Genomic DNA, 24,297 nt, shown 5'->3' with positions numbered 1-24,297 from the left:
CACAACTTCAACAGTAATCCAAAAAGCAGAGGTAAGGAGAACAGATAGAGGGCTATTTCATAAGATATATTCTGTAAGAAACATGATTTGCATCCTACTGCAAGAACTGAAATTTTACATGTTGTTTCCAGTGTTGTTTCTTTTCATTTTTCCGAAGGAATGAATTCTTTCAAAATACTTTGGATTAAATGACACATGCCACAACAACGGTGATGTATCACCACAATTCCGATTAAGGGGGAACCAATATTTAAAATCTAAAATACCTCAAAAGAAGTATAAATTTCCCATATGAAAGAGGGATTAACTCCAGCAATCCATTACTGAAATATGAAAGACATGAGTCATTTTACTGTGGATTAAAAATCCAGAACACAAGATTTACATGAACAGAATAAGGTCTTTGTGTGTTTTGAACGGTGTAAATTGGTTTACATATTACGGCGGAACAAAATCGGTACCCTTCTATATAAATAATTAATTCATCTTCTACTTGAACTGTGTTCTGCTATTCTTGTACCTGAGGTGTCCAACAATATAACTGCCTTTACACTGTGTGGCTGCCACCAGCATAAGAGTGAAAAGAAAAATCAAAATTGACAGAAATAGGACAAGTATGTAGATAGAACCCAAGAATTTCTTTTTCTTCCTTCCATCCCAAGGTACATAAACAGTCATCTGGCTCTTTTTTACTAAAAAAAACCCTGATCTATTTAAATAGTAGTTTGTAAAAACTTAATACAACTCAAAATTTGGAATGAAAATTAAGCAATCCAAACCCACAGCAATTTTCTTTTATGTATATTAACTTCATCCATGACTATAAAAGTTTAAAAACCGAACTGGGATAATGAGCATCTTGTTCATATTAATCCAACTGGATTAAGACTTAACATGTGAACAAAATGTTCTCCTGCTAAAGCGCAAAGTACAGTTCAATTGCTGAACCCCAGGAAGTAACAGGCATAGAATCATAGAATCAACCAGGTTGGAAAAGACCTTCAAGATCATCAAGTCATCTTCATTAATCAGTGAGATATAACAGAATACCTGCTACGTTGGAAAGTTTATTGCAGGGAAAACAAACATTTCCATGCCCCTCTGCATGTGGAGACACAGAGTTGAACAAATGCTGCCTCCTTCTGAGATTATCAGATCTACCTATTCATCTCATCCCCACGCTGCTACAGCACCATTTGTACCTGCGTTTACAAAACAAGGTGACAGTGTCTAGCACTAGTGAGAAGGGAATGGAGAGATTGCTCCTTCTGTCTGATTTTATCCATTATTTTAAAAGGGTCTGCAGAAACTGCAGAAAGTATATATAGAGTCATAGATTCCAAGATCAGAAGAGACTGTTATGATTATTTAGTTTGACATCTTGCCCAACACAAACCATCAGACTTCCCTAAAATGATTCCTGCTTCAGTGGTAGCATGTCTTTTAGAAAAGCATCTAAAAATCTTGATCTTTATATTTCCAGAGATGATGTTGCAAAGCTTAATTCACCATCAAAAACATCAAAGTAAACCCAAATTCTTATTAACCTAAATATAAAAACATCCAGGGAAGGAGGCAAGGTAGACAATAATATTGAGTTTTGCAACAGTTTCAACTAACAGCATGGGAATGGAATGGGCTATCTGTTTAAAGGATTTAATAGGAAATCAGGAAAGGGAAGGAAGCATTACTCGACTCTATCCTAGGAAACCACTAAAACAGAAGAGTTTTGGTTAGTTTGCTTTTTAAAAAACAAACAAAATCCAAGCTCAGTCATTTATTAAAGTAAATTAGCCCAAGTTAGGACAGCTTCAGTTACAGAAAGGATGTTTCTCCATTTATTAAAAGCTGCTTAAAAGATTAAATTTATTTTTAAAGATTAAAATATTAATAAATAGGCTCCAGTAATTAACTTTGGAACATGATACAAACCACCATATAACGTGTACTATGTCATCATTGCAACATGAGTGCAGAAAAGACATTTAAAAGGAGGTATTCAGAGCATTTTAAGCCTGATCTTTTCTATGATCTGTTCACAAGATGGACAATATCAGTCTCTCCAGCTCCCGGCTCAGGCGCTAGAAGTGGTTACAGCCGGCCTTTATTGTAGGCAGCATAAACCTTTGGAGAGCAGGGCACTGCACTGTGCAGTAGGAAGGGGATGCTCCACAGCCTTCCAAATGACACTCCTGCTTAGCTCCAGCCTGAAGGCTCCTCTGCTTCCAAGGATGGAAAACAGCCCCTGCACATGTGCGCACTACAGGCATGGCAGGCAGGCAGCAGGCAGTGGGGCAGCACTGCACAACCACACTGCTTGCGGCCACTACTGCAGCAGAGTGCCTCCTTCTGGGAGAGATGACACTTTTGGGTCTTGGGTCAAGTGGTTGGAAGAAGAATCCAAGGGGCACCCCAAGTTCAAAATGCTCCACTACACCCTCACCAATGCTACATTTTTAGATGGCAAACACCAGTCATGCTGCAGTCTTCATGTCCAGGACATATTATCAACAAAAAGACCCCAGAGCCCCTCTTAGCAGAAGCTAGTCTCTGATCATGCTACTACAGAATTCTGTGTCACCCCGTGATGTGCCAGTACTGATGCACAAAGAAATGCACAACTGGACACAGCAGCTTGCAACTGCTTCACAGCTGCGAGGGGTGCCAAGGACGGAGCGGTCCCATGGGACAAACCAGGAAGATGTAAGTGCCAGTGACAGAGAGGTCCCATGGGACCAAGGAGGTAGATTTTAACATCAAGAACTCTTTTCTAACAGGCCTGCTCCTAACGAATATCAAGTTTGCTGTCATGAAATGCTGTAAACTGAATCTGTATCTAATGAAAGCTGTTCAAAAAACCTCCCCAAACTATTGCTAGCTTTCTATGAATTTTAGGTCTTTGCAAGAAATGAGGCCATCAGTCTACCCTGCACTACCTGCATGACTGCATTTCACCAAGCTGGCACACTCAGAGCAACGGGTGGAAGCTGCCCAGTTCCCCTAGGGTGACTGACCAGCAGGACCTCACATGATGTACATAATGGGGCCAGAAGTGAAGGAGTATGGCACAGGCTTCAAGTCAAAACCCTGCAGAATGAGGCCACTGTAGGGCTCTCCAGGGAGTTTTTGTCCCTGTTTTTGGCTGCCTGTATGCAAATGGTAGGTAGTAGGCACCCAGTAGCTCATGGTGCCTGAGCTGCTTTGTGCCCAACCAAGAGGCACTGTTCAGAAATTTCCAGGATTTGGCATCAAGGGGGAAAACTTCTCAGAGGGCTGCTCTGGACACTGGCAGCTTCTGTTCTGGTTTGGGAGCCTATCCTCACATACAATTTTCCAAGCCCTAGCATTGGGAAACACCAGCACACTTTTCTAATATTTTCAGCAGGTGATCTCATTAATGATGTCTATTTCTGCCTAAATTTGCTAGTTACCAACATAGTTTCTCCCACACAAACAGCTGAGCAAAGTGCCTTTTCTCTCCACTCAGAAGAGAAGAAGGAGAGAGTTCTATGAACCCTGTCATCTCCAGCAACAGGGTCAGCTTTCCCATTTTTTTGCCTCATCTCCTCTCCCAAACCTTTACTGTGAGACCTCCTAATGCTCAGTTAAGTAAGGACAGTGAGGACAGTCCTCCCATCATCCGCTTCCCCACACTCTGCCTGAAGAACAACGGGATGGAGCAAAACATTACTTCTTGGCTCCACCAGGATGTCACTCCCCCCTTGCAAGCAGCAGCAGCGGGCGGTGTGATGTGCCCACATGCAGTTGCTATGAAGCCTGTCTCCTCCTCCTCCTCCGCAAAGTTTCATCAGCATAACCACCCCAATGAGCGGGGACAACAGCATCATCTCCTGCCATCATGAAACACCCTGAGTCCTGCAAACCTGTCTGTGTAGGCAGCAACGAGGTAGGCAATGTCACTCGCTTCTGTGGTGCTTGGAAGGTGATTAGCTGTTCTGTATCAGTGGGTGGTCTGGGCAAGAGCATGGTGTAGGTAATTCCCTGGCTGAGGAGCCAGAGTGATGCTCGGGATTGCCATGGAGCTGGTCAGGGTCTGTGAAGGCAGTTGTGACACACTCTGCCTCTTCTGGGCCTTTCCGGCTGTGGTGCAGCACTAGGAAGGCAGTGCCAGGAAATGGCTGCAGGAAGCCTGCAGTGCCCAAAGAGCAGTGTCTTCATGCTGGATCTTGCTGCGTGGTTGTCCCCTCTCAGGCCTAAATGATTCCCAAATAATCTCTGCAGTGTGCAGTTCTTTCCCAGCCTGAGAACCAGGAATCTATTTCCTGCAACAGCACAGAAACCAGACAGTGGGAGAGATCAAAATCCCCAGTGGAATTCACCATGGCCTACCTGTACAAGGCCAAAACATTCCAAAGTGGGTCACCTTCCCTTCAGTTTCAGAACAGCTCACACTTGCATGGCAGCCCCGTGCCTCAGCTGTGCCCCAGGGTCAGGAGGGGGCCTGTCACCCTGGCTGGAGCTCGGCAATTGAGGCACGGGTGCTGCGGCACTGAAGCTGCAGCCAGCTTTCCTGGATCTGGCCCAGAGGGCTCGCTCCTCCCTTCCTGTACCAGCAGCGCAGTGCCGTGCCCTGCACCAGAGGTACTCTGCACACCCAGGGCTGGCAAGAAAGGCACGGCTCAGACAAAGGTTTTCCCTTGTTCATAGCTGCTAGTGCCTTGTGAGAGTTCCCAATAGGCTCTCTGGGAATCACAGTTTGCTGTAACAATAAGAAAAGAGTTCTATCTTTATGAAGGTGTGACAAAGCCACTTCCAGGGCTGTGTTCCCTATGTTATGTGGAAAAGACACTTTAAAAAAACAGACTATAGCATTTAACTACACTGTAGACTGACAGGATCCACTCCTTGCATTTTGAGTTTTAGAAAGAGATGTTAAAATTGTCAGATTGCATTATTTTGTATTTAGCCATCATGAGCAGTTACAGATACTTCTGCCATGTCTGAAACATGGGGCAGATATATGATCCCCCACAGATGCACTCAGAAAAGAGGGATGCAGGGAGGCAGCAGTCCTCCCTTGCCACCATGCACCCACACAGGCTCTACCTTACAGGGTGTGGGAGCAGCAGCATGGGAGTAGCTTCCAGCCTTGTACAGCCATATATCTTCTTCACACCAGTTTTACTCCATACTCTAAACTCGGTTCCAAGGCCAAGCATCACCCCCCTTGGCCCCCCTGCACACCCTCTTCCCCTGCTTCAAAACCTTTTCCCCCCTCATTCTGTCTTCCCTCGCTTTATTGCTGTCCAGTTTACTCTACCCATAACACACCATGAAGAATCCTCCTCATTACCTTTAAACCTGTGTTCTCTCCTTCCTTCTGCAGAAGGGCTGGTTCCACCTGGCGACTTTCACTGCGGCTGGGATGTGCTGCCCTAGGACTGCTTTGCAGAGCTCACATCTCTTCCTGCCCATTATCCTAGCTGGCAGCCAGGAGCCATTCTTGCTCCAGGCAAGCAGGGTTGCAAGCAGAAGAGGCATGAAGGGGAATAGCAGACAAGCCCAGCAGTCAGGGCCCACATGCCTTTGCCACATGAAGGTCTTCCTAAGAGGACAACCTTCCAAGGCGACAGCGTTTTGCCCCGCTTTCAGTTTCAGGCCCACTGGGCAGGAGGAAGGGGCTTTTCCTCGTAAACTCTCGTCACACTTGGGCTGGCTTCCAGTCCTGCTCTAGCCCCTTTCCTTTGTTCATCTGCAGCACTCAAATAGCTGCAGAACAATGGCCAAGCGGCGGTGTGTACACACAGCTCTTCCTGCCCAGCCTGCCCCAGCCCCAGCACGCACGTACTCCGTGTTAAGCAAGCCACGGTTGTACAAGCACGTTTTATGGAGTGACGACAAGAGCTTCCACTAGCTTGGAGTGGTTTTAAAAAGAAATACACAGGCACCTTCTCATGTTTACTCCACGAGAGCAGCCTCAAAAAAACAAGAAAGTCCTTGGTGCATTTAGGCACACCCTAATGTGTTCAGCACGTGGCTAAATCCACAGCAAAATTCAGGGTGTGTATATGGCAGAAGAAGAAGCTTCAGTTTTTTAAAACTGAAGGAAGAGCTTTTGTCTCCCTCCTTTTTTTTCACTGTACTTGGACTGAGCTTTTCTAAACCCATCAGAAAGGCCTTTCTAATACAGACCACATTAGTAAATTAAATACTCCACTTCCCATCACCCCAATATTATCAAAGGCCTAGCTCTAAGCAGAAGATGAATGGATGTGCCACTGCTTCATGTGGACTTGCACTGCATGGAAATGGTCATTAGTATGGGAGCAGAAAAGGAGTACAGGAAGGTGGTGTCAAAGGTTAGGGTCATGCTTAGTTAACTGTCCGGACCAAAAGGAAGAGAAAGCAAAGCCATAGCATGATGCTGAAACTTACCCCCCTTCCGAAGTATGAAAAGTGGACAAACCCTGAAGGTCATGGTGGTAACCAGGACCTGCTTGCCTCCCTTGGCTCCCATGGCTGCTTTCAGTGCCGCTCGAGTTGCTTTTCACCAGAGGTTTCTTGCTGTAACCCCCAGCTCTTGATTCTGCCTCAAACCCGTTCAGCGTTCTCTGAGCAGATCTGTTCCCTGTGATTTCCTGCCGGTATCCATCATACCTGTTCTCATATGAAACAGGGGGATTTTTTGACAGCTTGTATCCATGAGAAATAAGGAGGTCCTCGACACTGAACATGTTGTGCTGGTTTCACTCACAGCTGTGCCATCAAAAAGCTCTTTCCAGAAGGATCCATCACTGGAAAACAAAACCATAAACAAACAGAAGGCTGCTTTAAACATGGAAAGATATCTTTGATCAGCTGATAGGCTACTGAAGCTGAAAGTCTCATCCTCTGGTTTCAATCTTTCTCAGCGCCAAACAGATGAAGCAAAGTGCATGCAGGTTCTGATGAATCACGTGCTGACCTTCCCTAGGCAATATACCTCCATGCACTCAGCCCAGCAGCAGATGCTGCACTGCTGCTGACTCAGTCTGTTCCACTGAAGAATTCACTGGTGATTGCAGCTTTCAGATGTCACTAAGGGATCTCATAAAAATGCTTTGCACCGGAGGTAAGCCCACGCTTTCTGTAAAAAACAATTTTTTTTCTAGTCATGGAGAGGTGTGCTCTGTATTACATTTGGAGTTGCTGCAGGAGGGGGTGGATTACAAGGCAGCATGCCTCTCCCTACAGCTCTGCATATTCCATTAAGAAAAAATGTTCACATGAACAAGGACAAAATATGCATGAGAACAAAAATTAATTTTATGCAACCACATGAGAAACCCAGGTAATATCGTGCAAACCCCAGCTAAACAGTCTGTTTTTACAGATTACTTTGCTTTCAGCCTCTTGGTCTCCTGGAAGGAGTAATCCTCCAGAGTAATAAGGAGTAATCAGTAATCCTCAACTAGAATAATACAAACCCTAAGATTTGAAGCACACTCTATTCTTACAGCACAACTGCACTGTGTAAAATGACTGGCAACAACCTGAGATGATCATGTCTGTTGTGTCTCAATGACTTCCAAGTCATGGGACAGTCATGACTTTTCTTCCTGGTCACCAGGGCTGCCCTCAATTCTGCACTGCTAGAGCAAAGACCCAGTAAACGCAGTTAGCTGGCTGACAACAACCTTTATTTTCTATACCACTTTTGCATCTTTATGGAATTATGGCAACTATAGAATACCCATTCTTCCAGAGTTTCAAAATCCACGGAAGGTAATGATCTATTTCTGTAGGTTGTGTATAATGATGGACCCATTCTGATACATTCCTCCTTCCTTGGGCTGTGTTACTAGAAGAAAGAAATTAAAAGGTGGATAAGAAGTGAAACACACAGAAATTGATCAGTTATGTAAAACACTTATGATGATTTTCCCCACACAAACAGTTCATTTAAGATGCCTGGTGAGTATTCTGTGTGCTTAGTGGTAGGTCTACCTGAGGGCCAGGAGCCCAGCATTGGCGGCTAGTCAAAAGGGGACAGTCTCTGCAAAGATCATGACAAGCAAGTACTTTATACACTGGTTTCTAATGCTCTTCATGGGCAAGAAGAAAGAACTCTGTTCGCTGCTGTTTACAATTATTTACTTGAGATAAAGCAACTACTGATTTGGCTCCTGTGCGTTTATTAGTACTAAATCTCTCAGGCTACGTACACACAGAAGTTGATTGGGTGGCTCAGAATGTAAACCAGCTTCTGTGGTGCAGCGTTCCATATATTAGGGCCACTTTTTGCCTACCCAGCACCCCAACCATTTTCTGCTCCCGCCCTGTCTCCGGGATGCTCTGCAGACTGTGGAGCCGGTCCGGCCAGCCACTCTGGTCCAGCCTGGTATGCAGCTCCTAGGCACACAGGGACACTCTAGCCGCCTCTGCCCTGCACTGCCCACAGCACTTGCCTGAGGACAGCCCACAGCATGGAAAAACATGCACAGTTTTTATGCAGATCCACAGTTTAACTGGGAACCTGGAACACTACAGAAGTGGCTTTTCAGCTTGAGAGCCTTAAACTGGTTTGTCTCTAGAGCTTTATGAATCTTCTCCCTTTTCGCACACGTAACACTACACACCCTTTAAAAACAGAGATTATTTGTTTATTTAAAGCTCTATGCTGAAGATATTTTAGGAATATCCCTTGCTAGAACAAGACTTCAAATACCTAACAAGCATTCTGAGTAAGTGAGCCAGCAGTAAGTAAAAGCAGGCAGAAAGCAGAGAGGAGCAGGACCCTTCCCTCTTGGAAGAAAGGAAAAGCTCCGTGGGTTATTTTTGAATGCTGACCTAAAAGGTTGATTTTCCATTCACTTGCTGCCCCGGACTGTGAAAGGAGCCAGGTTCAAACAGACCACGGGGAACAGCTGGCTGCTAGAGCTGTTCAGCTTCTAACAAGAGAAAGATCCAATGTGACCACCATAAACAGCAGAAAGCAGATCAGAGCACTCACAGGTGCAAGGAAGAAATGTGCTTTTCCTGCTATTATCATCAGACTGCCTTGGAGCACAGCTTAACCCCCTCTCTGCCACCCACTGTAGCCATGGTGTCATCAGAGAAGCAAAAGCAAGTGGGTAAGAAACTTCCAGCCTGTGGGGTTTACTCTGAACCTCCTCTTGGTATTGGTAGTGAGATGCAACGGCGTGGAAATGCACCATGAGGAACCAGTGTGACTGTCTCCTCCTGCTCTGCAAACTTATCATGTGTGGAAGGGAAAGCCCTGTGGTGCTATGGGTGGTGGGAAGGCCTGGCTGGGAGCATTGTGCCTGTCACAGCTCTACAATGGGAACAAGGCAGAGAAGCCTGCACCACTCTGCCTGCCACGGTGCCCTCAGCACCAAAGCCCCCATGAGCTCTCCCCAGACCCACCACATAGAGAAATGCTCCAGGCCTATGACACAAGCTGCCAGCAGCTGGTAGCAGTGGTGGCCATGGCCACTGGATGGGACGCTGTTAGGACACATAGAATCAAATAATGGTTTGGGCTGGAAAAGACCTTAAAGATCACCCAGTTCCAACTCCTTGCTACAGACAGGGACACCTTCCACTAAGCCAGGTTGCTCAAAGCCCTATTCAACCTGGCCTTGAACACTGCCAGGATGGGGCAGCCACAGCTTCTCTGGGCAACCTGTGCCAGTGCCTCACCACCCTCACAGTGAATAATTGGGTTGTGCAGAAGTTATGGGGAGGTACCTTCCCCCACATCAAACCTGGCCGGGGCAGGGGAGCTAGAGGCCCTGCCTGAGCAAACCCTGCAGGACATCAACCATATCGCACGTAATGTCCACAAGGACGCCGGCCAGTTTTCCAAACCTGGCTGCAGTGCTGGGATGCTTTTCCCACCCTCCCTTAGATAAATAAATCTAAAAATTAAAATCAAAGGGATTGGTTCTGCAGGAATAACAAAACCATCGCTGCAGTGCTGTCCTGTACATACTCTGTCAGACTGGGCCAAAAGAGTAAAGGCTGTGCAGAGCTGCTAATTTGAGGGAAGATCAACAACGCTGGAAAACAGTTTGTTTTTCCAGCAGTCATTTGTTTTGTTTGCCAATGACATCAGTGCTTTCTGATAGGGTTTGCTTCCTGAGGATGCCTGCTATCTTGCCAGCGTTTCCGACTTGTCCCCAGCAGCCGGTACAGCTCCGTATAACACTGGAAACAGGGGCCAAGCTTTTCTCTGGAAACTTCTCAGCAGCACTCTTGGATGCAAAGAAACACGCATGAATGGCGGAAATCAGCACCAGCCCCCTTGTATACGCACACAATGGGGATCCACAGCCTCGGCAAGCGAGACACAATGAGACCACCAGACGGAAACGTCATCAGAGCACCTTGTCTCAGGGTGCTCTGTCCAAGAGCAGGGATCTCATCCTGGCCCTGAGAAAAGCCACAGTACTCCTGAAAGACACCCCGAAGAAATCTGGTGCTAGAGTTTCCTCTGAGCTGCTTCTAGAGCCCATTCTCAGTGGGGGAAGCACACTGTTTTCTGTTGATAGTCTGCCTTCACCTGCAGGTTTCTTTAGTGGCAGGGGTTCCCAAGCGTTATTATTTTGGAGGGTGGTGGGGGTACCACCACCACATGTACAATGACCAATACCAGCAATGATGAATGTCAACACTTTCAGCAGTGGCAGAAACAGCTCTTACCTTCACATTCTGAAATGGTTTGCATGCCATTCCCACTCTCCCCCCTGCATGGTGTTTGGAGCAGTCCATTCACCCTTTACAATCATAGGTTGAAAAAGACCTTTAAGACCATCAAGTCCAAACTTTACCCCAGGACTGCCCTGGTTCCAGAGAGCATCCTGGCAAAGCATCCACATACTGGGTGGGAGACCAGAAGATCTGTCTGCCCTCTGTTATATCTCCCCACTCTCTGCTACTTGAAATAAAGTAGGGGGCAATCCTTCAACTGTTTGAATACAACCCCTGAAGTCCTTCTGGCATGATTTGCTTGCCCCACCTCTGCAGAACTATTTCTAACATTTTTTGTAAGTGATTCTGTATAACTGCACAGAAGAGAAAACATCGAAGGAACATGATTCATACTGCAAAATGAAGCATACAGACATCATGAATTGCCAAAATGAAGGCACCCTGCACGGACACACGAGTTGCTGCAGTTTGTAATTACATGACCTCAGGCTACTGAATTCTGCAGGACTCATATCTCAGTGGATGTGCAGGCTAGGTGATGCTAGTCTTTCTGGGCTTTATCTACAGCAGCTATCCAAACACTGCTCTGAACACAAAGTTACTAACAGGCTTCTAAATGACAAAGTGCACTATCTAGATAACACATTAAACTAGCTTATCTTCACTCATGTCTGGGTGATATTATTCCCATTTCATATCAGACATGTGCCAGACAGAAGCATTTATGTAGACAGACTAATATGAAAACACCCCTCTCCATTCTAGGCACCCAGTCTGAAGTGCTTACAGCCTGATTATTTTAAAATCCTTAGCCTTAAAAGTAAGCTAGCTACGTTCAAAACAACTGCTGCAAGAACCTAGCGCCTCTCCACGTCAGCCCAATTGTGGTAAGTCAAGCTATCTGCACTGTGAAGACATGGGATGAGCCAAAACACTGGTTGCAGTAATTTATCTGCCATGCTCTTTTCCATACCTGTGCCCATCAAATCCAATACCAATACTTTTGTCCAGGCAACCCCATATCCCTCCCACCTCTGCTAATTCCTCATCACCATGCAGACCAATGCATTTCCCCCTTCCCACACCCACCTGTCCTCACTGCCCTGCAGATTCCCTTCCCTGCCTTTCCATCTCCTGGTCCCACCAGTCCGGCCACTCTTCCCACACAGCCCACCACCGTGCTAGCTAGGCGTACAGTTTGCCCTGACCTCCTGCACCTCTAACAGCTTCTCCTGGTTCACATCCATCACCCCAATTTCCTCCTTCCCCTCCTGATGACCAGCTTCCGTCCCATCGACATTTCCAGCAGAAGCACCTCTGTGACTGCTTTCTGCTCCCATGTGCAAGACCCCGTTTCACTTGTACCTGGAAAATGCAGGAACCATCATTATGGAGACAATCCAGCTCCACCGCCGCAGCCCTGGGCAAGGGCATCATGCCGGGGCTGTGAAGGGATGCTCTGCTCACACAGCGTTGGAGTCATTAGGGCACGAGCACTGTCCTTGCACAGGGCCGGGTCACTGGTGGGCTGCTCAACACCAGAGGATGTGGAGTTCTGACGGATGGGAGAGAAAAATCTTTGGAAAATGGAGCACTTCGAAACAGAGGCGAGTCTGCTGAGAACACGCATAGATGTCTCTGTGCCTTGTCACCACAGATCCTGTTCCCGACTACTGCAGGTCTCAGTGGAACAGCTGGAGGATTTCTTTTCTTTCCCCTTTTTAATGTGGGCAAAACAACATTCCTTCTCTCCTCTCTCCTCCCTCCTCCCCCCTAATTTATCTTGGAAATGGCTGAATTGGTTTAGCTGACAATATTAAAATAAATTTTGTCTGTGAGAGAGGCACAACCTGAAAGTCTCAGATCAAGGGATAAAAGCCTGACAGACTACAGCAGTAGCAAACAGGTTCTTGTGGAAGAAGTTTTAGTATGAGATGGTACTACTCACTCAGTCTAAACATAACCCCGAGCTACATCTCAGGAGAATACCTAAGTCTTTGGCCATTGTACTTGCTCCTGTTTTCTCACTCTGGCTTTGCATGTGTGCATATGAGAGAGCTTATCAAAACCAAACACATTAAATGAGGCTTTTACCTTCATCATTTCATCTTTTTGGGGGCAATAAAGTCAGATGGGACTGTAAATGGCAGGCAGCCGTGCATGCAGGTGCCCTGGCACGCTGTGCCCCTGCCTTCCACTGCAGAAACCACATTCACTGGCTTGCAGACACATGCTCCACTGGGAAAGATAAAATTCACATGTTTGAAGAGCCGTAAACAGCAATGTTCACTGTGATCAAATATTAGATATTTAACACAAAGATAGTCTAGAACACAGGAAAAAAGAGGTTAGAGATATGTTGGGTGCATTCAGCTTGGCAGGGCTTAACTAAGTGTAGGCTAGGAGTAAGGAAGGAGCAGGGAACTAGCCAGGGCAGCCTCCAAGCCATGAGTAAATACCTCCTAGAAATTCTCAAGGGATGAGTGAAGGGCAAATATATTCTCTAACTTCAAACAAAAGAGGGAAGAAGACAGATCTGGTACCATAGAACAAACAGCCTGGCTTTGATATTGACTCAGACAAACTATTATTCAACCCACTTGTAAATACTTATAACAGGTGTTGATTTATCACAAAGCAGGAGGGAGTGTGTGATCCAGGAGGAGCAGCAGCATTTCCATCACCCTGCTTCCTGCCCTGCACTGCAGCTGCATCCACTCCCACATGATAAAGTCATGAGAAAACAGAAAACACAGACTTGTCAAGAACAAATTAAGTTTAATCAATTTAATTTTCTTCTTCGACAGAGCTGGGAGCACAGTGGGTAGGGAGGAAAAAACAGCAGAAGTCGCACATTGGAACGAGGAAAGCTTTTGATGGATGCATGTGATAGCCTTATATGCAAACCAGGCGAATACAATTTAGGTATAATTTACTCTTGGTGGGTATACAAATGTTTCACATCTGTACTTGTAGTTATTAAATTCAATGTCAACCTGAAAAGGCACATAAGGGCTGTGCCTGGGGTCTTGTTCTGTTCAGTATTTCCATTAATGACTTGTAAATTAGAATAAAGATTACAATTACAAATCTGTAGGGAGTGCTTCCAGCATTTTCAGGGATTCCAATTAGAATAAAATCTCAATAAATTATAGACCTAGTCTGGAATGAATGACTGAGATACAATACAGGCAGGTGTAAAGCACCACGCTGAAGAAGAAGGATGCAACGCAGAAGTGCAAAGTGGAGTGGTACAGCAAAAGAGTCTCTGGGGCTAGAGCTGTAAAGAGGGAAGACATCAAGAGTAGTGCAGGGCTTGGTACACACAGATGAAGAGGCTTGGAGACAGATTAAGAGGAGCTTCACATGTCAGGCACTTTACTCCTGTCAGCCCTATATCCAGTTTTGGGCCCTACCTCAAGCAAGATGCTGCTCGCCGCTCCTTGCTCACAAGAATGGTAAGAAGTTTTGGAAGTGTGACCCCTGGAGAAGAAGCTACAAGAAGTGGGCTTGTTTAGTTGGAAGGGAAGGAGGGAGGAATGAGGGTGAGAGAATGAGAGATGATAACAAGTTTTAAATATGTCAGGCTGCTAAAAGGCAGTGATAATCTTGTCCTGCTTCCTGTGGCTGTGGAAAACTGAAGGGACTGGTTTAGCATGCAGCAAGGGAGATTTAGGTTAGATATTAGAAGGAACTGTCTAGCCATGATGATAGTTAACCACTGGTAATTGTAGGAAGCTCCGAAGCTCTATCAATAAAAGTTTTCAAGAACAGGCTAAATGAAGATCTGTCAGGGATGGAGCAGATGAAGCTGGCTGGAGGCTCAAGAATGGGGTTCTGACCAAAGGACGCGTATCAGATCATGGACACACACCAGGAAAAACTTCAAGAAAGTTCCCATTATGGCCAACACCATACTGAGGCCTTCAAAGTCGCTAGTACTACACACATCTCTGCTAACTACATGAGACAAGAACCTGCCAAAGCCATTGCTGGGAGATAAGCCAATTTATGTCTTCCAAGGCCACTCTCTCCTATTCATCTCACTGAAATTAAAAAGAAATCTGGGAATTTCTGTGTTTAACCCTCATTACCTGCGGGCAGGAGTTCACATTTTTTCTCTAACACAGAGATTCACAGTCAGTGAAAATTACAGCACACATCCTCTTTGCATTCTTTGAGCAAAAAGTCCTCACTGAAATCACCAAGGAACTGTGCCACAGAATAAATTAATGATACGACGTGTCTCCAATAAAACTAGGAAGTGGGGAGGAGATGAGGAGTTAGTCTTGAAGAGTTTATTCAGCCCTCAGAAGGTAAGTATTCCTGTCTTGTATCTCAACAGTGCAGATGTATCAGCAAACACACTGTGGCATGAGAGAGAGTGCAGAGCATCTCCTCAGGGAGGCCTTAATGACTGACGGCTGCTCTCCAGGCATTGCCAGCCCTGTTTGTCAGGAGGTTTCAGGTCATATTTAAAAGTGTGCTTTCTCAGATTTGCCAAGAAAAAATGGTAGACAGCTAGTTTGGGTTTTCTTAAATAATGTGGGTGATTGAATACTGGGTTTGCACAGTGCTGAAACATGTGTCTGACATGGTATGGATGGGAGTTTGTATCCGCAATAAGGTTGATTTTTAAATTTGCCATGGACCAATCCAGCAAAAAGTGAGCACTGATTCGCTGAGGCTCATAAGCATCCAAATAGAAGTAAACCCATGCAGGGCAGGGAGGAAATGTCCAAGCATGCACAGATACCGCTGTTCATATTAGCTGCTCTTCAAAATGTCAACAGCTTGCTTCCACCGATGACAGAGCAGCACATTACTCCACTGAAATCAGTGCAATTTGTTTTAGAGAAGGAGCAATTGTTAAAGAGTGCTCACTGCTACTCTGTGCTCCAGATATATCCAGTCCTTAGACCAATTGGCAGCATATGGTGTATTTCCTCAAATGACAGCTTTTGTTTGTCACAACAGCAGAACAAAATAGTACATTTATTAAACAAAGCATAATTAGCTACCTCTTTCCCTCCCAAAAAGGAACTGCAGAAGAGGATATTCTTTAGGACTCGGATGATGTTTCCATACTGCTTACAATGCTTTTGTATGGAGCAATCCACTTCAGTGGAACAATGCACATGGAACCATATTTGCTGCTCACATCTGAAAATCAAGATGTCAAGAGCTAATAATCCAACCTAAAATATCTATGGGCAAGGTGCTCATAAACTACTCCTATGCTAGGACTACATGGATCATTATTATTGTCTGCATTTTTCTGAACTGAAAAGCATTCCGTCTGTACAAACCAAAGGAAAAAAAAGTATTTCAACAATAACTGTATTAAATCTTTCTTCAATAACTGCATTATATCTTTCCTCAATAATAACTGTATTGAATCTTTCAAAGTACAAATTTTAATACGGGATCTATCACATAGTTGAACTTCTTTGAGGTGACAGTGACATGACTTATAGAGCCTGGGCTCTGTGATCAAAAGGATTACACACATTAGCATCCTACTAATCACAGCAGGACAGGCCTGCCCATCAGGCCAGGACTCACGGAGGAGAGATCCGTAAACAAACACTTTCTCCCTCTCACAAATGTGGCTGGGAGCAGAGGCGCTCCAAGGTTGGTGTGGTCTTCTCCTCTTTCAAAGAGATAAGGATTGTGTCTGCTGGAGTAAATAAATTCTCAGCATAGTCTTACACTTCTGTTTGTTTACTCATTTTCAGACATTACCATCCTCTCCTGTGTTGTTATCCCTTTTATATTACCCTTGTATGTATAATCAAATGCCCTCTCTTCTGGATTGACCCTCTGCTTCTTCCTGTATTATAGATGCCTTTGATCTATCTTTCTTGCATCTGTGTGTCCTGCCTTGTAGTCTCAGCAGGATTTCCCCCTGACCCTTTGCTCTACCAGAAAATAAATGCCAAAACAGCATTTGTATGCATTAGCGTAGAACAAAAATAAGACAGATGCTCAAGAAGACTACACACAAGCGCCACTGTGCTGCCGAGGCACTGAATGTGCTGGCCAGGGCTGTCTCCTGGTAAGGCAAACCCAGGCTGGTGAAAAGTGGCCCAGCCTCTGAGCACGGCTGAGCCCCTGGACCAACAAGGCAAGGAGACATCTTCATGATGGGGGAAGAATGACCATCTTAAAATTTCAGATACATCTGTTAACTTTTCCCCCTTCATCACACACTCGGTGACTTGCAGGGTGCCCTCCCACTTCCAAAAAGCAGAACTCGGACTTTAGCTCTTTTCCCCTTTTTTCAATGAGCTCAGATTTCAGAACCCCTTCCCTTGCCCCACTATTTGAGATGGTCCAAGTTATGGCTGACTAATTCTATTAATATGCTAACTGTAATACACCTGTGTGACAGAGAGGCTGCTACTGACTTTTGTTCTCTGCAGACATAGCCAGTACCAGAAAAACTCAGTTATCTTTAGCTAGATGTGAAAAGATGACATCAGTTCATAAAGAGACCATAACAACTGCATCAAGACCACCAAAAGGCTGACCAGCCCCTTCCTTCATAGCTGGAACTGGTGAGTAAGCTTCCCCAGCATGCTTTAGTCCACTGGCTCTTGAAACAAAGCACAATAACAAGGTTGCAGAAAGTGAGATAACCCTTTCCATTCAAGAAGTGGAAAACAACATCTGTTAAAAACAAATAAACCGGTGCAATAGCCTCAGTGAGAGACCCAGAGGATTTTAGAGATGCAACTCATGGCTTGGTCAACACATTGTGAACAGCAAATTACAAGACAATTGTTTCATACCAAGCTCTCCCACCCCTGAACTCCCTCAAGGTTAATTAGGATGGCCTCTGGCCAAATTAATTAGAAGAGAAGATTTGGGCAGGACTTTGCTATGCGTTCATAACTAGTTCCAAGGTGACTGAGAAGTTCAGAAACACCTCACCTTCCAAATAAAGCCTGCTTGGCAAAGCCCAAGCTTACATGTGCCATGTCATTTCTCTGACAATCAGGAGAAACACTTAAAAGTAATCTTTTCCTTACTAACAGCTAAGGCAGAAAAATTTTCTGCATCCTTCCCACCGAACAATATGCCCTTGTTTATTTTTTGTGTGTGTTTTAGGTCATAACAGGCCAGTGAAATTATGCATGTAAAGAACAATATACTACTGTAATATGGCACTTGATACGCACAGCCTGGCCGACTCTGAAAGATCTCTTTTCCAAGACTGGGCGCATGCATGTTGCAGCACGGAGCAATCCTGAACATCACTGTTGGAAGGGAGGATGCAGAAGCGGATGTAGCCTTCAAAACAACAGACTCAACTGGTACCTGAGTTGGTATTATAACATGCTGCGGTGCCACAGCTCAGGAGACCACCCTGCCTGGAGGGGGACAGCCCAGCCCAGCTTCTCTGTCCTGTGGCAGCAACCTGCTTCAATCTCCTCCGGACTCCTGCTGCCCTCAGCATCCTTGGCAAAGGGAACAGCCGGCAGGACCATGCTTTTTTCCTCCATGGTGAGTGGTAGAACTGCAAGAGCATAGTCTATGCACACAGTCTGCAGAGAGGCAGGTCTAGCCTCTGTGATTACAAACTAAGCACTGGCGCAAATTGAGGCTCTTGCAGTGGCTGCACCTCTGAACTAAAGAGCCCTTCTCTGTCATTAGTCCTATATTCTTCTGTTTGAAGCTGGAAGGCTGCTATTTTCCGCGTGTCTGTTCCCCACAAACAGCAACAGAGCTTCTGGGAAGAATCAGAACTTGTAACAGAGAGAAAATGCTTCAGCTCCTGCAAAGAAGTGCAGCTGAATACTTTTCAGCAGGACACAACTCTCAGTGTCACTAGCCAAGATTTCATGTCTTAACTGCATGGAGTCAGACCGACTACTCAGAACAGTTACATCGTTATTTTCACTTAACAGACATGGGCTGGAGTAGCTTAACATGTAGGGTCCATGCCACTAAAAAGCCATTATTTTCAAGTCATTATTCTCAACCTTTTTTTTTTTTTTTTCCTCAAGAAAAGGAAGGAAGAAACCCCCAAACCCTTAATAGATGCAAGAGTCCTTTGGCACAGATCCAGCATGAGACTAAGGCTGTAATTTGTAATTCTGAGGCAATTATGAAATGACATAACAGCACAAATCTCCTTCTGACATAACAGCTTTTTTCTGCCTCCCCTGCAACAGTACATGGCTTAAAAAAACCACCATAAAGGAAATAACCCCAAAGATCTCTGTGACTGCTGTGCATATATAGGAGTACGACTGAACACCAAGAGAGGCAGCAGCTGATGTTTCAGACCCTGATGCCACATCGCGGTCGGGTCAACGGGAGCCTGCACCGAGTCGGAGCCGGCGCCCCGGGCGCAGGGGAGCACAGCGACGGACGCTGAATGAAGGCGAGGGGCTCCAGCCGCGGCACCCCGGAATCTCCCTGCGGCTCCCGCTAGCGGAGAGCTCCAGGGAAACTGGGCCCTACGCAGGGCTAGGGCCGCCGGCGGAGAGACAGGGGCGACGCCGGGAAGGAGAGGAACGAGCAGGTGCAAAGCGGCCGGAGCAAGGACGGGCGCCGGGGGGGATGCGCCCCGCGGTGCCGCGCACCGCCCTAAGCACCCCTCCGAGCCCCGCTGCCGCCCTCGCCCGCTCCTCCAGCCGCCCACCGCGCCCTGCCGGGACTCACCTCTCCGGGCGGCCGCGCAAGCCCCTTCAGGGTCGGCCGGGGCCGCCGCGCTCAGCGGCCGCGGCAGCCGGGAGGCGCCGAGCCCGCGGCCGGGCGGGGCGGGGCGGGGAGGGACGGGGCGGGATGAGGGCGGGCACGACGAGACAAGCTCGGTCCGCCCCGTCCCGCCCCAAGCATCCCCCCCCCGGGCCGCCCTTGCGCTGCTCCGGCCGCCAGCGCGGAGCGTCCCAGCCGGGGAGCGGCGGGGCTGAGCCCAGGATCGCGCCCCGTCCCTCCGCTCTGCGGAAGCAGCTCTTTGCCCGTAGCGAGCCCGAGGCACCGGCTGGCCGAGCGGGCGGTACGCGCCGCCTTCGCACACTGGGATCCGCTGATCCTCCTTCAGTCCGGGCCTGGAAACGTGTTGGCCTGTGCACTGGGGAGCCGATGTCCTGCGCTGCCGGTAAAGCGTGTGAAAGATGAAAAAGCCAAGCCTTGGGAGGTCTGGTTACCATCAAGTGCCCACCCGTCACAGACACATGAGCTGGGCACTTAACTGTGAATCACAGAATCATGGAATGGTTTGGATTAGAAGGGACCTTAAAGCTCATCTAGTTCCAACCCCTCTAGGCAGGGACACCTTCCACTAGAGGAGGTTGCCCTGTCCAACCTGGCCAGGTCAAGGACATGTCCAACAGCAGACAGTGTGTCCTTCCAAAGAGATAACCCAGAAGGGCCTGACTCGTGAGCCCTCACCAGCAGCGGCAGTTCTGCCAGGAACACATTCTTACATGGGGCAGGTTGTTTTCTCCATAAAGTCGAACAGGCACTTCCTGCCTCCCTGCTCCGCAGCTGAGCTCAGAAAGACAACTTTCTCAGCACAAGGAATATCTGCGGAAGGGAAGGCTGGGGTCCATCAAGGATGGAGAGGGACCAGAAGAGACCCTTTCAAAGCTTGCTGTGACTGCTGGCACTTGGCTGCAAGCCCGAAGGGCTTGTCCTCATCATGGTTTTCATGGTGTAATCTGCTAGCCTTTCTGAAACATAGCTGATTGCCTTCTTCCCCACCTCTCCAGTCCCTGGCATTCATTCAACCTCTAGAAACAGGTGAATAATTTGCAAATCTGTTTTGGTTTAATGACACTCTCAAAAATTGTGTTTGTGAATTATTTACTTCAGCAATTGCTTGGGCCCGTCAACTGCTCACCGTGCCTTAATTCACTTTTGCCCTAGGCTATCAAAGTGCTTTACATGTGTTCATACACTGAGTCCTGTCCAATATCTGCGCTAGTTAATAGTGGGAAAACAAAGGTATAAAGTTACACGATGAGTCCAAGGACACAGGAGAATTCTGCAGGAGAGCCCAGAATTGAGTACAGGTTCCCTGATGCCCTGGTTTTGTAGGGTGCTGTTAATAATTGTCATTGTCCTGCTTTTCTACAGACATCTTTTATCTTTCAGCTACGAGGCTCTCAGCCTGCAGCACTGACACAAGAAGCACGCATCAAGGGCAATGCCATCAGCAGCAGGGGCACTTCCAGCAGGATGCCTTACACTCCATCCCTGCAGCATTCTCAATGGCTTTGCTGGTTGGGAAACCCCTGTATTTTCCCATGGTAAAACCTTCTATCTGACACAGTCAGTCAGTAGAAAGTTTGGGTTTTGTCACAAGCAGCTTCTTGTGGGTGTGATGATAGCACAGGTTTCCATTAAGGAAGCTGTGCTGGCACAGGTTACGGTTCGTTATTTAAATGTCTTGACTCTGACAGGCAAATTGGGAGTTGTGGGGTTTAAAATACCTGTCTCTACTGTCTTGTATGAAAAAGATTTCCAGGGCGACTTTTTCATCTGCATGGCTGCAGCTCTGAGCTGTTTGCTCTCCTTGGCTGTAGGAGACAGTCCTGTTTACATCCCTCCTTCAGAGCAAAAAAGCTTTTGCTCCCTGTTGGGTAAGTATGAGGCACCGCACAGAGCAGGTCCTCACTGCTGGAGCTCTCAGCTCTCCATTGGGAAAGCTACTTCTGCACTGGCTTTGGGCCGGGAAGAGAGGGGGCAGAGGCTGAAGCTGCCACTCCAGTGAAGGAAAACTGTATCATTTACTGAACAGTGTAAAGGTGCAGGGGAGAGACATCTTTTTGTCTGGAGGAGGTCACGGGCTGTGAAGAGTATGATGAAAGTGCAAAGGACAGCCCACCTCAGAGCTGCCTCTCTGAACCTGGGGGTATTCTTTTGTTACACTTCTGAGCACACTTCGTGGGCTGCAAAGGGATGTACAACCCTTGGAATGACTTTGGAGTGCTGCAGTCACTGAAGATTTCCCTTGAGTGAAGTCAAAGGAACAGTTGAGAAGCAGAACTTTCCTCCTAAAAAAAGAAAACAGCCATCCATGCTTCTAGCTCTCCTGCTACAGAGAAAAGTCTGAAAACCTGAGCTGAATGCCTCTCTGTGGTCAGACACCAGAAAGCAAATTGCATGATCTTTGAACCAATCTGGGGCATCTCTCAGGCTGGATTCACAGTTAGCTACCAATGAGAGCTGGCAGCCGCACCTTGTGTCCAAGCAGGATTGCCCAGAAGGCTGGTGTAACACATGAAGCCACTGGTCTGTGATTTGGGAAGTCTGGGTGCTGTGCTCCTCAGTGGCAGCATGACTTTCAGGGGCTCCCTTTGCTCCTGCTGCACCTTGCCCACTCTCTGTTAGAGAGCAAACTCTTTGGGCAGATGCTGCTCCTGGCTTTGCCTTAGCTCAGTGCCCACATCAGTAAGGCTGTGGTCTCAGGTGGCTGCTGCAGTGCAGAGTGGGACTGCCAGGAGAAGGGTGAAGATGAGAAAAAGCAGAGGAGCAATTCTGCTTTTCAGTGGTTGGAGTAAATGGTGCACAACCTGCAGCACTGCTCCCCTGCATAGCCCACGCTCCTGTGTCCACCTGGGTAGATCTCCATCTCCTGGCTCTTTCTGGAGAAGGGGCCCATTGACAGATAATCTTCAGTTTAGAGCTCCAGCTTTGAAAAGGCTGGAAGAATTAAATGTGGCCACAAGAGAAGCGTACAGATAGGGTTTGTGGAAGAGAAAAGAGTGCTAAAGCCTCTGCCCTGCTACAGAGGATTCCTGAGATGCGTGAAAGTCGGTGTGATGGGGGAGGGTGACAAGGTCAGGCAATTGAGGAGAGAGCTGTTATTGCCCCTCTGCTTTGCATGGCTTGCAGGGGGCAAGAAGAAGGTCAAAGAAACCATAAACCAAAAGCTGCTGGTGGCTGTGTGGTGGCGTCAAAGGTGAGCATCTGCACAGGAGCATGGAGGGGCTGCATGAACCAAGCAAGTGGCAAGGCCATCCCATGTATCACAGCAGTCGGGTTAAAATCAGCATCCCACGGGACACAGTAGAGCGGGTCCACATGCCTATGCAAGCAGGGAACGCCAGGGCTTGGTTCCTCGGGAGATGAAGAGCAGCGCCTGCAAGTCTGAGTGAGTGGCCGTTACGGACAGAAACTGTGGAAAACAGAAACACACAAACACAAGAGAGGCAGGCCAGATGGGGGAAATACAGATGAATTAATGCACAGGGAAGGGAAAAGGAAAAACACACAGGCGTGCTGCACGCCAGCCAGCTCTTCAGTAACAGCACTGCTGCGTGCCATTGCTGTGATGAGTGAATGGGAAGTCCCGCTCTGCTCGGTGCAAGTTACTGCTGCTTTATGCCTTTATAATTCTCTCTGGCCTCAAAATCTCCCTCCTCGGGAGTCCTCTGTTTATGTTTTATGTCCCGTCATCAACGTTGCTGCAAGGGGCCAGAGCTTTCGTGCCATTCCTGCAGAGCTTGTTGCAGGCTTCAAGACTCATTTCTGGAGTAATCCTGCATTAGTGGTTTTTACATTGAAATCAAGCAGATTTCTTCATAATTTGGTGTGGTTTGAAGTGACTAGGTACATTAATTTTTCCCCAAAAGACTGTAAGTTTTTGTCTTAGATCCAGTTGCCGGGAAGGTATTTAGGAACATACGCTGAAATCACCACATACCTGAAGTTTACCATAACTAACTGGCCACAGATGTGCTACTAAACCTGTGCTTATTTTTTCCTCTTCTCCATCCTATATGGCATGTTAGAGCCCTGATATATTGAAATTTCTCAGAACAGATGCTAGTCATAAACAAAACAGCCATTCCCCTTTTGCAAGAAAACATGTCACATTACCTATCCGCCAGTAATCACCTGTTTATGGAATTGGCACCTCTTCTTAGCTTGGAACAGAGGAGCTTCAGATATTTTATTGATACATCAAGGAAAACACTAAGCATTGCTGTGGAAAGGGGATGTTTTCATTTGCCAGTTCTTTGGTGCTTCTTTAGCTGTATTTTGACCTGGTATTTGGGGATTCAATTCTCAAACTACTTTACTGCTTTCTAAGCATCCCAAAGAAACAGATGGGATGGATGTGTGTTGAATAGAGGGAAATAGCTCATAGTGTCAGGTGGTGACCATTCTGCAAGGGCGATGTAATACATAGCAGTCCTGAAATACACATCTGTGCAAGGTGTTGGGCCACAGGCTGCTGGGGAGGAGTAATACTGCACTGTGATGGAGAATAATTTCCTTTAGATGTAAGGAAATAGATGTTCAGCTATTCTTTCTTTCAGATATACCTCAGAGTCCTAAAGTATGACCACAAATGTGAGCTGGAGGGAGGAAAAAATGGGGGGAAAAAGGCAAGAAAGTGAAAGACTGGTTAACACACAGATAGTGTGCACCCATTACAGTGTGTGTTCCTGAACATTGTGAACACTGCTGAAGAGGCTAAGAGCTGTGGCACACAAATTACCCTTCAGAATTTAGCTGGTTTACATTTGGGAAAATTAGGTAGTGCTTCCAAAACTTCTGAAGTGCTAAATGATGTTAAAATAATCCTTACAGGTCTTTACTCAAGGACTTGGCTCAGGCTACTCAGCAAATATTAATGAGTTTCTCATCATAACACCCAGGAGAGATGGGAACGTA

At 46.8% G+C, this 24,297-nt stretch overlaps 1 protein-coding gene across 4 annotated transcripts in view; it reads right to left on the bottom strand.

The window, feature by feature from the left end:
- JCAD (junctional cadherin 5 associated) overlaps positions 1-24,297 on the bottom strand; it is a 60,939-nt gene that overhangs the window by 10,205 nt on the left and 26,437 nt on the right. The window contains exons 1-3 of one of the 4 annotated variants that reach the window (XM_065666671.1): positions 19,330-19,419; positions 12,022-12,211; positions 6,397-6,755 (exon numbers count right to left, since the gene is read on the bottom strand). In XM_065666671.1, the coding sequence (XP_065522743.1) occupies positions 6,397-6,695 (299 nt within the window). In that variant the 5' untranslated portion in view covers positions 6,696-6,755; positions 12,022-12,211; positions 19,330-19,419. Of the gene's footprint in view, positions 1-6,396; positions 6,756-7,693; positions 7,802-12,021; positions 12,212-19,329; positions 19,420-24,297 lie in introns of those variants that run through there. The other 3 variants (XM_065666670.1, XM_065666673.1, XM_065666672.1) reach the window with 3 other exon arrangements.

This window comes from Lathamus discolor, chromosome 2 (genome assembly GCF_037157495.1).
Source record: "Lathamus discolor isolate bLatDis1 chromosome 2, bLatDis1.hap1, whole genome shotgun sequence".
NCBI lineage: Eukaryota > Metazoa > Chordata > Aves > Psittaciformes > Psittacidae > Lathamus > Lathamus discolor.
Note: the sequence above shows the minus strand (reverse complement) of the source record. Positions and strands in the feature narration are given on the sequence as shown.